The 15,715-nt window shown below is 34.3% G+C and overlaps 1 protein-coding gene across 13 annotated transcripts; it reads left to right on the forward strand.

Annotated features, from left to right (window-relative positions):
• The first annotated feature begins 222 nt into the window (after nt 1–222).
• On the forward strand, nt 223–15,656 carry LOC115952771. 13 transcript variants are annotated; one of them, XM_031070016.1, is made up of 17 exons: nt 223–717; nt 1,662–1,788; nt 1,904–1,944; nt 3,423–3,528; nt 4,507–5,342; nt 6,367–6,498; nt 8,016–8,088; nt 8,409–8,448; nt 8,542–8,614; nt 10,566–10,631; nt 12,727–12,804; nt 12,892–13,064; nt 14,079–14,125; nt 14,485–14,537; nt 14,655–14,673; nt 14,813–15,068; nt 15,155–15,656. In XM_031070016.1, exons 1-17 carry the CDS (start codon nt 398–400, stop codon nt 15,508–15,510), a joined length of 2,796 nt encoding a protein of 931 aa, XP_030925876.1. In that variant the 5' UTR covers nt 223–397; the 3' UTR covers nt 15,511–15,656. The 13 variants fall into 13 exon arrangements, 10 of the variants coding, with proteins under 10 accessions (XP_030925876.1, XP_030925879.1, XP_030925884.1 ...); XM_031070019.1 differs by having other exon boundaries at nt 3,423–3,523; XM_031070024.1 differs by lacking the exon at nt 15,155–15,656 and adding an exon at nt 13,721–13,829 and having other exon boundaries at nt 14,813–14,885.
• Nucleotides 15,657–15,715: the final 59 nt, after the last annotated feature.

Below are 15,715 nucleotides of genomic sequence, written 5' to 3' on the forward strand. Positions count from 1 at the left end.
CCTTCCTTTTAGTGAGACCTCGGACATATCGAGGACTGAATCGTCCTCGACTGCACCCAAGACTATTTTGTACTCGTATTACCGAGTCTGGGCTATAATCTTCCTCGGCTCGGGCTTTGGGCTCTAATGAATAAATGGGCCAGGCCACAATTTATTGGGCCCCACATGTATACATAGAGTGCATTAAATTTATTAAAAAAAAAAATAGTCTATAATATTTCTCACCACATCAGTTTTCCTTTGGGGTTTCAAAAATTGGAGCTCAGTCACAGACTCACGATCTCGGCCCTCTGGGCATAGTCGAAATCGCCCGAAACGTCCGAAATTTCCCTGCATAGACCGGTATTTGAACCGGTACATGGAGCATAGGGTTCCTCTGTACCGGTAATTTCAAAATATGGAGGAACCTCCGATTTCTGAGCTTTTGAGCGCGAAGCGCGGGAAGAAGAAGAAGACGACGACAACAACCGAAGGAACTGCGAAGAAGAAGAAGAAGAAGGATGCTCCAGTTCCTTCAGCGAACGCTGAGAATCCATCGGGATTTGCAGAGAATTGCAATGGCGAAAAGGTTACGGTCTTGGCTTTCGACGAATCGGTGGAGAATCACTTCAAAGCCATAGACGCAATCTCTAAGCTTTGCGGAGAGGCAGAGGAAGACGATGCTCCTATTGAAGAAAGCGAAATTAAGCGATTATCTTCCTCAATCACCTTCATAAGGTTTACAATGCCTCCTAATTTTACGCATATACATATATATGTATGTATGAATGTATGTGCAATTTTGAACTTTAGCTAAGTAATTAGGGCTGTGAATGAACTGAGCTGTTTATGCTTTGCTTTGAATAAATGTTATTTATGTTCAGTTGATTGTTAAACAAATCAAGCTCAATTCTAGGTTTAGGTCGATTATTAAACGAGCTAAGCTCAATGAGTATACATATGAGTGTGTGTATATATATATGTGAATTTATATACAAACTTTAGGCTGAAGCTCGAAACTTTAGTTTGGCTTTGGAATCTTGAATTTTGAATTAGTTACTCATGAGGAGCTGCTAGGTTCATTTAAAAGCCCTTATCAAAGAGGCTGAAAGCGCGATCAAGTTATGATTATTTATTTATTTTTTGTTTTACATTATTGATTACGAGCAGATTATCTGGTGTGCTCGTGGACAACAGCTTCGATTAGGAATTTTTGTTGAAGAAGTGATTGGTTGATTTCATTTTTCGTCCCTCAAATTTGGGGCATGCGCAATTTTGGTCCCCCAATTTTCAAGTACTCTATTTTATTCCTTCAAATTTCTGAAGTGTAACAATTTAGTCTTGCCATCAACTTTCCATCCTAATCCTGGGGCATCCACGTCAGCTAACTGTTTGCCACATTAGCAAAATTGGATGGAAAGTTGACAGTAGGATTAAATTGTTACACTTTTAAAATTTGAAGGACTAAAAAATCGAGGGACTAAACTCGTGCATGCCCCAAATTTGAGGGACGAGAAAGTTACCCTATAATATACAAAATGGATGTCAGATTTTTTTGCAAGCTCAGATTATGATTATGGCAGTTATTATTTATTATGATCATTATTGCTGCTGCTGCTGTTGTTGTTGTTGTTTTTTGTTCTCATTCTTATTATTATAAATTATAATTTCCATATCTGCAGTGAATGGAAGTATTTTAATTATGAACCAAGAACTGTTAGCTTTGCCTGTGAAGTGGGAAGCCCTGAAGGGAAAGATGTTGTTAGTGGAATACACTTACCTCAATTTTCTTCTGCAACTGTTCCTAAGGTAAATTAGAACAAGTTCCTCCTTTTTTTTCCTCTTGTAGTTTGGTGGGTGGGGGTTTTTTGTTACACAATTTTCTGCCATACAAGTCCCTTATTTGGTTTGCATGCTGTTGTAGAAGGAGGGATCATCTGGGGATGCTGAATATGTGGAATCCAGGTATTTTTCATAGGACATTGATTTCACACTGATATAATGATAAACTGTGAAACTTGTTAATGCTACAATAAACTTTACTTTTTTTTCTGTTGATATTTTTGTGCGTCAGTCATGAGGAAAGTATCTTAGTGTTCCTGTTTATTTACTAGAATTCTATGCAAATTTTCGTCCTCTGTGTGTTTTGGTTATTGAACAGATTGTGAGAATGGCTGGAAAGTATGTGTGTTATATGAATCTTACAAAAGTTTGATAATGAGGGTGATGTTGGAATTTCCTTTATTTATGTATTTATGTTGAATAGGGTTTGCTACCACATTGTACATCTAGTTAGAGGTGACTCTTTGATATATTGGTGTTGATGAGTAAAATGGTAGTTGCAAGTTAATGAAATAGTGCCATCCTATTCACTAGTCCATTATCCACCAAGTTATTTTATTTTATTTTTGTGTGTTTGGAGAAAATTTGGTTGTAAAATAACTGGAAGAAGGAATAAATAATGTGCAGAACATGAATAGCATGTAGAACCCTCATGTAATGTAGTGCTGGTACACAAGTGTACCACTGCACTGTTTATGTCATTAGATTTAGGGTGATAGTTATTTTTATTGGATTATGTTGAAGAATTAAAAATATTGTATGAATTTTCATTGACTTTTGATATGAATATTTCTAATGATGCTAATGAGTTCTGGCTGAATTAGCATCTCCTTTCCTTGTAAGAGTAAGGTGGAAAGTGAGGTACACCAGGTGCATAACTTATCATATTAAAAAAAAAAAAAAAGATTCGCAATTAACTTATCAGATAAACAAAAATAGTTATCACTGATGATATGATGCCAGTTAACTTATTTTTTCAGCTTTTTGAAAATGGGCTGTCTTAAAAAGCTGTATCTAGAAAATAGTGAAGTTAAAAAAAGCTACACTTTGAAAAAGTGCGGTATCAAAAAAAGATACTAAATGGGCACATGATGTTGCTCATAGTTGATGCTTATTTCTTTCCTTAATCATGTGCTTGTATTGCACACAGTTATGGGGCTTGCTCAATGCTAATTGTAGTTTTTCAGGTTGGTTCTTTTTCTTGTATACAGAAATTTTTGGGTAGTGGCTTCTTGTAGCAAGTTCAAAGAGTTTCGTTTGTTTCAATACTTGCCTGTTATCTGTGTTAAGTGCTACTTCCAATTGAATTGTGTAATATAATTGCATATATTATTATAAAAAATAATTGCATTTTTTATTTTATGAAGTTTATTAATTATCAAAAAAATAATTGCATCTATTATTTTATAAAATATAACTGAATTAGAAGGATAGGACTTCTAGATTTTCTTATGTTTTAGCTGATGATGTTAGTGCTGAATTTAAATTTTTTTGGCAATTTCTATTATAAAAGAAGGTTTACAATTTCTGTCAGTGTTGCTATCTATGATGACTATATTATTGATGATTGATATGCACATTTGCAAAATTTCTTTCAACAGATCTTGCTGCAGCAAAGACTTTGTTATCTATGTTGGAGGGCATGTTTGGGCTTTGGATTGGTGTCCTAGAATTCGTGAAACGCCAGACTATCATAATAAATGTGAGGTACTTCTCTCTCTCTCTCTCTATATATATATATATATATATATTTCCTTTTTCTTGTGTGTGTGTAAATATATTACTTTATTGGAAATCTTTGGGGGCTAAACACCCCCCCCCCCCCACATTTGTGTGTACTTTTAATTGATACTTGTCAAAACTCAAAAGGTTGTTGGATTTGATGTTTAGATAGCTTATCCTTGTTTGTAAGATTATGTGTTCAGAAAATTTACTTCATTTGGATGGTTCTAATAGATAATCAAAAGCAGAGAATAAGTCTATCTGTATTGGACCTTAACACAATTTAGCCTGTCTATCCTCCATGTTTCTCTTATTCATTGATAAAAATCCTTTTTAACTAAATGTTGTCATATCCAGAAAGCTTCTTGGCTTGGAAAATTTCAACTTGCTTAATTCTTACGTGATTGATACTTGAACATGGAGGAAAATTTTATCTAACTTTGATATTGACTACCAATTTTTTTTTTCAAATTGTAAATATCTTAGTCAAGCATGCATGTGTGTGGTACTTTGATATTGACAACCAAAAAAAGAAAAAAAAGAAGAAGAAGCATTCTGCTTATTTTTAAAAACAACAAATATCTTAATCAAGTATGCAATGTTGATTGCCAAAGGCCAATCTTTTATTTATATTTGGTTAGGCAGTGTGCCATTTAAGAATTTTGAGTTAGTTTCATTTAGGCAATTGTTTGTGATATTATGGGGTAACATCTAAAAATGGCTAGTTGGAATAGTTAGAGGACATTGTCCTAATTCGTGCTGTTGAGCATTGTTATTCATTGCTTTATAGCAAAATAATTTCTCTGTTTTGTTTACAAGAAAGAAGAATTAGATATACTCCTTTATAAGAATTTTAGATGTGCAGTTTGATTTTTTGTAAGAGAATTTGTGATGATTTACTTGGCTTATTTACGTTAAACCATTTTTGTGTGCCTGCCTTCTTTCTGGTTTCGTACTTTCCAGTTTATCGCTGTTGCTGCTCATCCTCCGGGAACTTCATATCACATGATGGGTGCCCCACTTACCGGTAGAGGTGTCATTCAAATATGGTGTCTTATGAATGTCGGCGTGAATGAGGAAGAGGTGCCAACTTCATTAGCAAAGCCAAAACAGGGAACCAAAAATAATGGGGCTGTGATAGATGATTCAACTTTATCAAAGAGGCCTAGAGGAAGACCTAGAAAGAAGCCAGTAGAAGACACAACTCAATCAAAGAGGCCTAGAGGAAGACCTAGAAAGAATTTGATCGAACAATCTCTTGATAATTTGGCTGTTCAAGCTCTGGCTGTTAAACACACAGAAGATTCATTGGAATCACATGCTGTGGATGAGGTTCCTGGGAATGCCAAAGAAGGTTCTGTACAAGAAGACACTGGCAAAAAACAAAAACGACAGAAGCGAGCCGTATCTGCATGTAAACTAGCACTTGAAACTCCTATGCAGAGTAGAAGATTGAAACATAAGAAGCGGGCAGTGAGCCACAGTGATAATACAAGTCCACTGTTATTAACACAAAATGAAGACATGGGATCTTCTGTTACAAATAATCAAATACAACATTACTCTGGACAGGAACTTGCTGCAAGTGATAATGTGTCTGACAAAGGTTCCTTAGGAACTAGCTCAGCTAGTTCCTTGATTTCAAAGGATGTTGCTTTGCCAAGAGTTGTATTATGCCTAGCTCATAATGGGAAGGTTGCATGGGATGTTAAGTGGCGACCTTCTAATGCATGTCAATCCAAATGTAAGCATCGGATGGGCTATCTTGCTGTCTTGCTGGGGAACGGATCTCTGGAAGTGTAAGAAATCTGCTTCAGTTGTTGGTTTTTTTGTCCCCTTAAATATTCTGTCTCCACTTTCTTTTGCCTATATCTATCAAGTCTTTTCAGATGGTTTTGCAGTTTCTTCTTTTCTGTTATATTACGGGAGCATTCATGGTTACTTTTTAATCAATGAACTATGTTATTATGCAAAATAAAGGTTGCATAAATTAACACCGACTGTCATAGATTTTCTTTTTTGCTGGAAAGCTAAAATAGACAAATTAAAATTGAGAAATTAAAATTTTTTAATTTTAATTTTTTATAGTTCAATAGTTGGGAGTGGGGGGATTATTGGATTACACAATTTTTTTTTGGTTAGGTAATAAGATTATAAGAGTAATATTTTTAAAAATAAAAAAGGAAGAAAAGTACAAGGTGTTCATAATGGTGAACAACAAAAGACAACAGAAAACACAGAAAGCATAGAAATCAAGAATCAATTCTAAGGGAAGAAATAAACTGTGATAGAAGAACAATTTGAGAGAACCCAACACCTAGACCAATCAAAGAGAGTCCGTTGGCACAAGTCTTGCAACTGAACTAATGATCTCTTAGTATTCTCGAAGGAACAACGGTTCTGTTCCATCCAAATGATCCACATCAAACATCCTAGGATCAAATCCAAATATTGGAATTATGTTTCCCAACACATTGCCACCAACAAAATAATAAGCTAGCTATAGACCCTGACATGACCCAATGAATCCCAAAGATATGAAGCATATGCACCCACAAAGAATGAGCTGTAGGACAAAAAAGGTGGACTTGGCAAGTAAAAATAAAAGCTAAAATATTATCCCAGTTTGAATATCAAACTACTTTAACATGGTAAAATTGGTGTATTGCAACAAATTGGACTTAAAAATTCCATATTGAACGTTATCCTTTTCTGATTATGTCCTCATATAACATCATTCTTCTGCAATATTTTGCTTCTACAGCTAAAATATTTATTACAATCTGTAATCTGTATCTTGTTTTGCCAACCCTGTCAATGCAGTTGGGAGGTTCCTCTTCCTCGTACAATGAAAGTTATCTATTCCTCTGTGCATCAGGAGGGTACAGATCCCCGTTTTGTAAAATTAGAGCCTGTATTCAGAGGTTCATTATTGAAATGCGGTGGCATACAAAGGTAGGTCAGTTTCTCTCTTTTTGATTACTGATTTGGAAGTTTATTGGAATGGAAAAGAAAGTTAACTTCCCGATGAGCTCTAGCTCAACCGGCACTTTCTTATGCCATAAAGAATGAGATGGAAGGTGAGGCTGTGGATTCAAGAACCAAGCTATTGAATAGCTCAGGCTTTACTAAGGAAAAAGATTATTTATGTCAAACAGTCAAGTTCAAGCCCCAGTTTAAGCTTGACTATCTATTAAACCAGCCAAGATTAAACACAATAATGTGTTCATGAACAAGTTTATAAGTATTAAGCTCGATTTTAGTAAATATTATATGTTTATATGTATACATATATAAAAATATACTTATATAGTTATATAGACTTGATATTGGATTGTGTAAGTTTGTAATATGTTCTTAAAATATCTAATTATTATTTGTAATTTATTGATAATATAAATAGTTTATTTCGGGGTAGAAATTATACATAAATTGAAACAATACAAGGTTGGTGGATCTACTTTCTATAAGTTCATAAACAAAAATCATACTATCTAATCAACTCAAATAATATAATCTCGACTATAATTTAGTTATGTAGTTTTAGAATATATTTTTTTGAAGGATTGAAAAATTTTAGTTGTATCATTTGCTATATTTGGGAAAGGAATAAGTTAATCAAGTAGATTATAAACAAGCTTGAGCCTGTTTGATAAGAAAATGAACCAAGCTTGAACATGTAATCTAGTTTGTTGATGAGCTCGAGCTTGGTTCATGTACAAAATAATTTGGCAACAAATTGTTCTTGTCATAGAGACTAGGTTTGACTTCCTTTCTAATACAACTATACAAGACAGTTGGCAATCTCTCCATCTTTATGTATTATTGATCCAAGATATCGGAAGCTCTCGCTCTTTAGTATCTCTTGACCATCGAATCTTACTGCCCCTTCATATATGTTTCTACTTTACTAAACTTACATTCCAAGTACTCTATTTTTTAGTCTTACTTAATTGAAACTATATATTGCTGAAGACTTTATATGATTGGAATTTGCACTCTCTGACTGAAATCCCTTGATTCTTTGAGTCTTCATGAATTCCATCTTGTTATTTATTTTTCTTGTTTCTCTGTTTCTTTTCTATTGCACCCATAATATTCACCTTCTGTACTTGGGTAGCTCCCTTGTTTTCTTTTCTTTTTTCAATAAACTTTTTACTTATCCCCACCCCCCCGCCCAAAAAAAAAAAAAAAGTCTGTAGTTTACTGATCTTCCATATGCTGTTGAATGCAATCTGAGATGCTTGACTTTCATGTTTCAACAAGCTTTCCTCAAAGTAAATTTTTCTTGGGGTCATTGTCTCCACCTCCATTATTATGGAGGGCTTAAGATTTTGTTGGACATATTTAACTAATGCAGAACTGTAATGAGTTACCGTAACTATTTTCTACAGGCAGCTGTCTGTGTTGACCTTGTTATGTGGTTTACTTTATCTGATTAAAAGCTAATATGCCATTTTCGTTTAATGCAGCATCCCTCTGACAGTGGAGTGGTCAGCTTCACCCCCACATGATTACCTACTTGCTGGATGCCATGATGGAACAGTAATATTTTTATATCTTGTTTTATTATTATTATTATTTATATTTACTATGTTTTTTCTTCTTGGCTTCTAATTGCATCCTAATTGATATGGGTCAGTACTTAATCATGCTTTTGCATAATTGGGAATAAGGAAATAGGTTTTTCTTTTTGGTAAATGATACATGGTTTAGTATGGTTACCATCATAAATAACTGTTGATCGTATTGATGCCAGATTTTCCAGCCAAAACCATCAATTGTTGATTCTTAAAGATCATGTTTGCTTGTGATTTTGAATTCATATGTGGTATCAGAACTTAAGAAGTTTGTCATACATTCAGGTTGCTTTATGGAAGTTTTCTGCAAGCTGTTCATCTGAAGGTAACGGGCATATTGTAAGATGGTTCCAAGGATTTGAATTGTGATGCATTATGAATACTTAGGTGAACTTCATTTCCACTGTTTGCTTTGCAGATACTAGGCCGCTGCTTTGCTTCAGTGCAGATACAGTTCCTATTAGAGCACTTGCCTGGGCTCCACTTGAAAGGTAAGTGATACCCAAAGATGGATTTTCATTAAATTCAGCTTTTAGTCATCTTATAAAATATTCAGCTCTACGATGATCTTTTGTGCAAAATGATAATTCACAGTAGTGGTGCTTTTTTGGAGGGACTCCTTCAGTCTAGTTTTTTACTTTGAGGAGAATTATTTTCACGTGCATTTTTTTTTTTTTTTAACTCTCTCTTCTATTTAGCTGTGATTTTGGGCCTTATGATAGACAGCCTTATCTGCATTGTGTAAAATGTTATCTTGTGATAGTCTAAACTATGGTATGCATTTAATTTGAATCTAATATATCCTGTTTGTTGTTAGTTTCAGAATGTAGATGAGCTCAATGCAGATATCAATAAAATTACAAATCAGTTTTAATAGCAGATTAGCAACTTTAAAATCACATGCTTTTATTTGGCTGGTGGTGGTTAACATCTGTGATATTGAGGCCAATGTTTTTCTCATGGAATCTGATGCAGGACATGGGTAGCAAAATAGATGCAAAGGAAAAAGAAAGAGAAAACAGGAGATCCTAAGCTTCACCACCTAGAATTTGCTTGAAAACCTTAGGCTTCACCACTTGAGGGTGCTCAGCATCACCACCAACAAGAGAAAACATTCTCTAATCAGAAAATTCTTGTTCAAATTGTACTTCCTCAAACTATTTCTAGGGCCTCTTTTTAATGGGCTTCAGGGATCACATTAAGCCACAATTACATCCCATAAAATCCTAAGTCATGATAAAGGCCAAATTCAAAAATAAAATCTGGTATCTCAAAGAAAATCTGAAATTCTAAATTCTGAAATAATTTTGGTTGTGCTCCCAATCCGGTTACCCACTAATTCAACACCCATCTTTCCTAATAAGGCCAAGCCCAGTCCGAAATTCAAAACCCCAAAGCCCATGATTAAAATCCAAGCACACCAAACCCAAAACCAATCAACCCAAACATAAAGTAAAGCCCATTAACTCTGGTTTTACTTTTGAATTTTGAATTTGAATTTTATTATGATTGAGGATTTTATGGGATGCAATTGTAGCTTAATTTAATCCCTGAAGCCAAGTAAAAAGAGGCTCTAGAAGGTCAATTTGAATAAGAATTTTGTGATTAGCGAATGTTTTCTCTTGTTTGGTGGTGATGCCCAAGGATTTTGGGCAAATTCTAGGTGGTGAAGTTTGGAATTTGTCCTGTTTTATCTTTCTTTTCCCTTTATCTCTATTTTGCTACCCCTGTCCTGCATTAGAATCTATCTTACCTAAAAGGGTTTGCTTATGTTGTTGACATCAACTTTGGAGTGCCTGCATTGCAACTTCTATGATTTATCTCAAAGTATGAAGAGAATTAACCAAGAAATGTTAGAAGAAGATATGGCTATGGCATAATTTCATATTAAACATCTCTTATGTTGATGTTTAATATGAAATTATATCATAAAGAAGTGAGACCTCAAACATTCATGATATATACAAAGGGTTCCCAAAAGAATTACAATCTAAAATATAAGAATTCTATTTAATCTACAAAGAAGTTCAAACCTTGCAAAAGCAATAAACCACTCATACAGGGTCTGTAAGAATAAAGATTTAATCTCAACAAGAGTTGGCTCAATACCATATGCGTCCATGTGAGGCAAAAAGCAGCTGCATTCCAAAGTACACATACTACTATACCTAAGTAAATTTTTCCGACTAAAGTACACGTCAACAACAGTTTGAGGCATCAATCCTCGAACTACAAACACAATACAGACAAAAGACCATCACTTTTAATCAATGGTGCAATAAAGCAAAATATTGTTTTTATCCACTAGAATCACGTGCATGCTGAGAAGATTTTAAAAACTCATTGCTGTGGGTATTGGGCTAAATTATGATGCAAGGTATTGGTATTACTGTTATTTTGCGTGATGGAAATATATAGCTCACTGTTGTTAATGATTTTCAGTGATCCAGAGAGTGCAAATGTTATAGTTACTGCTGGACATGGGGGCCTAAAGTTTTGGGACCTACGGTACATATGATTCCTCTTCTGTATACATTCTCATTAATATTCTCTTACCAAATTTAAAATTTTGATGGTTTTGTTGTGCACATTTCATTTAATCTGAATAAAGATTCTTGGAATTGTATATAATTCAATTTAATTGCACAAAAATATTAGATTATTTGGGCAAGTAGAACTTAAATCAAAATTGTTATAAGTAATCATGATATATCTGTATGGTGTGTGTTTGGTCTATAAAAGTCCTATTGAAGTACTTAGCAGCATTCCTGAAAAACGAAACTTCAAACAATTGAAAGCCTTGAGCACCTTTATCTTTGATAGTTTTGTTTGGGATCCACAAACTCTCATGGTATGATTTTACTTTGAGGGAAAAGAGTTTCTTGTAGCCTAAAATCTTAGTCTTTGAATTAGTCAAACTTTCTGTTTATATTGTGTCAGATTATTTCTGGTGATATATTTTAGTGTGTATTTATTGCCCCAAGGGAGTAATATACATCCACAATTTGTTTCAAACTGAACCCTAATTCCATTTGTATTGTGGTTTCTCTCATGGATTGGTGAAACAATGCCGTTGTGTGCTCTTATAATATCTCATGAATATCAGGAGTCTAGTTAAGTTTAGGCTAAAATGCGAAACTGACCTTCTAACTTCTTTTAAATTTCATTTTAGTCCTTTAACTTTACTTTCGTTCATTTTAGTCCTCTAAGTTTCAGATTTATTTAATTAAGGCATTTCTGTTAACTTTTGTTAAAATTTTTTGGAAAAAGAAAATCTGGAAAATATTTTTCAATCATTAATTGAATTTTTTCAATTTAAAAAATTTGAAGAAAAATTTATAAAATTGAAAAATTAACCACAACATATAACAAAAGTTGATGGAAAAGCCTTAATTGAATAAACTTGAAAGTTAGAGGACTGAAATGAACAAAAGCAAAGTTAGAGAACTGAAATGAAATCTAAAGAAATTTAGAGGGTCAGTTTTGCATTTTACCCTTAAGTTTAATACCATAATTAATATATTTTTGTTCTATCATAATCTCACACAATCTATGGCATCTACAATTCAACAATACAAAGATTAGACCATTCATGTATGGTGACCTGACATGTGACTAACATGGGTCTTGGGTGGGCCCTTATGTAATGGATGATTCTTGTGGCACATGAATTGTAGAAATGTCTCAAACTCTCAGACAACTTGTTATGTAGGGGATATGGTCCTTGTATGGGGAGTAAGAAGTATTGTACTCAGATAACCTTCTTAAACTTAATCGCCATTGTTTTGTTTTGCCTGGATTTGGAAATTACAGAAATATCCATGCTAAGGTTTATATGTAGCAGTATCAGCCATTGTCATAATTTGTATATAAATTATGAATTTAAAATTTGATGCCTAGCAGTATGCATGTCTTTAGGGAACAGAACCTTTATTATGCACTAATAAATATTTTAAATTTCTCATCTGAATTATGCTAGTTGCATTTACTTTACTGCTTTGTTTTGATTACTTAATGTTCACTTCAAGGTTTAAAGTTTTGATCGATTATTAAGATTGGCTCTTGAGTTTATTTGACTCATTCTGGCCTCCTAGTTTGGAGATTGTAAATTTCATTTTCTTTAGATAAGATTTCCTCCAAGTAATTAAATCCTTTTTAGGATATCAGTATCTAAAATTTATGATTCCAAGAACTTTGCGAGCACTTAAAATTAAAAATAGAAATAATATGTAATTATTTTTTTGGGTTAATTCAATAGTTGGGGGAGGTGGGAGATGTCTCTGTTGGAAACACCAGTAGGTGCCAGTTGAGCTGCAAGGTTCTTGCATAAGACTATAGACTTTACATTGCATTCTAGGAAACTTGATCTCAACATGCAATGAAAATTCTAGCTGTGTAAAAGTTCCATTAATGGTACGTTTTTGAATTTATTCCGTGTCATGATTTTTATGGAGAGGAAGGGCTGAAATCTGTGAGTTCATTTGCTAGAAGCATTGAAGGCAGAATTGGTGATTACTATTTAAGAATTTTGATATGTTTAATTTGTAAGTAGTGATATAATTGCATGCCATACTCAACAGCTATAACCTTAAATTGTTTGCAGTGATCCATACCGTCCTTTGTGGGACCTCCATCCTGTGCCAAGGATCATATACAGTCTGGATTGGCTGTCAAATCCAAGGTAGTGTATGATTGGTGCAGCACAAATTAGGATTATTAAGTTAAAATTGTTCCTTACATTGGAAGCATTCTTTCTTCATCTTTTTAGATGTGTTATTCTATCCTTTGATGATGGAACAATGAGAATCCTCAGCTTGCTTAAGGCTGCATATGATGTTTCTGTCACTGGAAAACCCTTTGGTGGGACAAAACAACAAGGGTTGCACAGTTATTACTGTTCATCATTTGCTATCTGGAGTGTTCAAGTGTCACGAATAACAGGTATTTCGCATATGCCTTTAAATGACTAGTAAATTTTACTTCTATCACAACAAAAAATAAGACTATAGTGATACATTGACTTAATTTTCATGCTCCAAAAATAACTACATCAGCCTTTTCCTTTCAATATTCCAAATCATATCTGGGTCTCTTATTGTTAATAATTTGTTTCACTGCATCTCTAATTATGCAAGCAAACTGTGTAAAAAAGTTCAATTGTCAGATCCTAAGAACGTAAATATATTATGGTCTGAACTCCAATGAACTCTAGCTCAAAAGGCAACTGCTCCCTTTACAAGTATAAGGTGGAGAGTAAGGTCACGTGGGATCCATTGGGTGCTTAACTTGCCAATAAAAAAAAATCTATTCTGAATTGTCGCATGCATACAATTACGAAATAAAATTTAGATGGTTAGATCCAAGAAACAGTTCTATTATATTTTTGGTTCTACACTCCACAGAATGTTTCCCTGCTTAAATTATGCATCAGTTGATTGAAACTCAGAATACATATATTCTTATCCTTCCTTTAAAAGTGGCATGTGAATATTTCTGGATTGGCCCTTTTGGTTAAATTATTCAATGATGGATCATTAACCATAAATCTAATGCAAAATTGCACAGTTGTATCTAAAATATAATTTTCTTGTGAATAGATGGTCATAACGTGCGTTTGGATAGAAATGAAGTTGCGTTTTGCGTTTTTGGCTGGGTCTCACGGCATTGTTACGACCCAGCCAAACTTGTGAAAATGCAGATTTCTAGGTAAATCCTGGGTCCCAGGGCACTATTCATAACTTAAAAATTATTTTGCTATAATGTTTTCAGCAATAAGTTTTCAATTTTTAGCAAAATAAGTGGTATCCAAACAGACTCATAGTTTTCACATTTGATCATAAGTGGAAATTTGTCATCTAATCCAGTTATGCATACAACTCTGAACTAAGTCAATTGAATAGCTAATTTCTGGTATCAATTATCCACCAACTGTTGAATTTTGATTTTAAATGTTAGGCATGGCTGCATATTGCACTGCAGATGGGACTGTTCTCCGTTTCCAGGTGAGTTTTGAGCTCCTGCTATGGATCTTTTTATTTCTCTTTTTAATTGGTAATTACACGTATGCTAAGTGGGTCTTGAAACCTCATTCTTAGAGGAAGTACCATTTGAGCCATAACTCATTGGCTAGTTCCAGTTATGGATCTCACCTGCTAAAATTTTCTTCTTATCTTCAATTCTGAAGAAAATCTTCACTCTTCAGTACCTACCTTGACTTCTATAAGTTTTGGTTTTGGCTTCCCTAAGCACCTTTTGCATATTCATGGATTGGTCATTTTAGGATATGTGCCCAACATGGCAACATATAATATATCGTTGATTTTATGTTTTGGACTGACTGATTTTCACTTATTCTTGGTAGTGGAGGGTGGAGACATTCTTGGAATGTATCAGTAAAATCTGTCAAGTTAGAAGGTTCAACCTTTTCTGATCATGATGATAATTCAAATTAACAAATTTTTTAGTGGGGCTCATCTTCTGGGGAGTCTTGTAGCACTGTAAATTATCCACAATTCTGTTTATTGTGCTCAGGAACTCATGCTTTGGCCAGGTGGTTGGACACAAAGGGACCCCTTGTTAATAAATATCCTTTATTAGTAGGATTTGAGAAAGAAAAATAATAACTGTATGCAGTTCTAAGATGAGGCTAAAGCTTTTCTTTAACATGATTATGTTGTGTTTTTAATCAGCTTACAAGCAAAGCAGTAGACAAAGATCCCTCACGAAATCGGACCCCACATTTTCTTTGTGGGTCACTAACCGAAGAGGAATCACTTATCACTATTAACACTCCGGTACCAAATACCCCTTTCCCATTGAAGAAGTCACTGAACAAGAGCGGGGACACCCCTTTATCCATGCGGGAGTTTTCATCTGAGCCACAGCATGTGAAAAGAGCAAATGATAAGATGGCAAAAGGTCCTAGTACGGATGCCAAAACTTTAGGTAATTTTTGGCAATTACTCTACCACATGCATTTTATAAGCTAGACAGCAGTTCTTTTTATCCTATAAATGTCAATCTTGTTGCAGCCCTTTGTTATGGCGATGACCCTGGTACAGAATCTGGAACTGAGGAAGCATTGACATGTCCCAAGAGCAAAAAGAGACCAAATTCTAGAAGTAGCAATAAAAAAAATCCAGAGGATGACCTAGCCTTGGTATGCAGAGATGAAGAGCCACCAAATACACATGAAAAAGAAAATGGAAATGCTGAAGCTCGAACTATTGAAGTTTTCCCGCCGAAAATTGTAGCAATGCGTAGGGTGAGGTGGAACATGAACAAGGGTAGTGAAAGATGGTTGTGCTATGGTGGAGAGGCCGGAGTTGTACGTTGTCAGGAGATTGTTTTGTCTGATGTTGATAGGAAATTGGCCTTGAAGAGATGAGACGAGTCCCTAATCTGTATATATTTGTTCCTCTTCTTAACCAATCTATTTATTTTTGTTTAATTTTCTCAACTAGCTATTTAATGTAATTTCCCTATTCAATTCCGCGTGGGTGAATGTATAGGTTTCTTTTGTTGCTTCCATTATGTAATTAGCGAGACCAAATTGTACAAGTGGCAAAAAAAAGAAAAGAAAAGAAAAAGGC

The sequence above is a fragment of the Quercus lobata genome, chromosome 7, assembly GCF_001633185.2.
Source record: "Quercus lobata isolate SW786 chromosome 7, ValleyOak3.0 Primary Assembly, whole genome shotgun sequence".
In the NCBI taxonomy this organism is placed as follows: domain Eukaryota; kingdom Viridiplantae; phylum Streptophyta; class Magnoliopsida; order Fagales; family Fagaceae; genus Quercus; species Quercus lobata.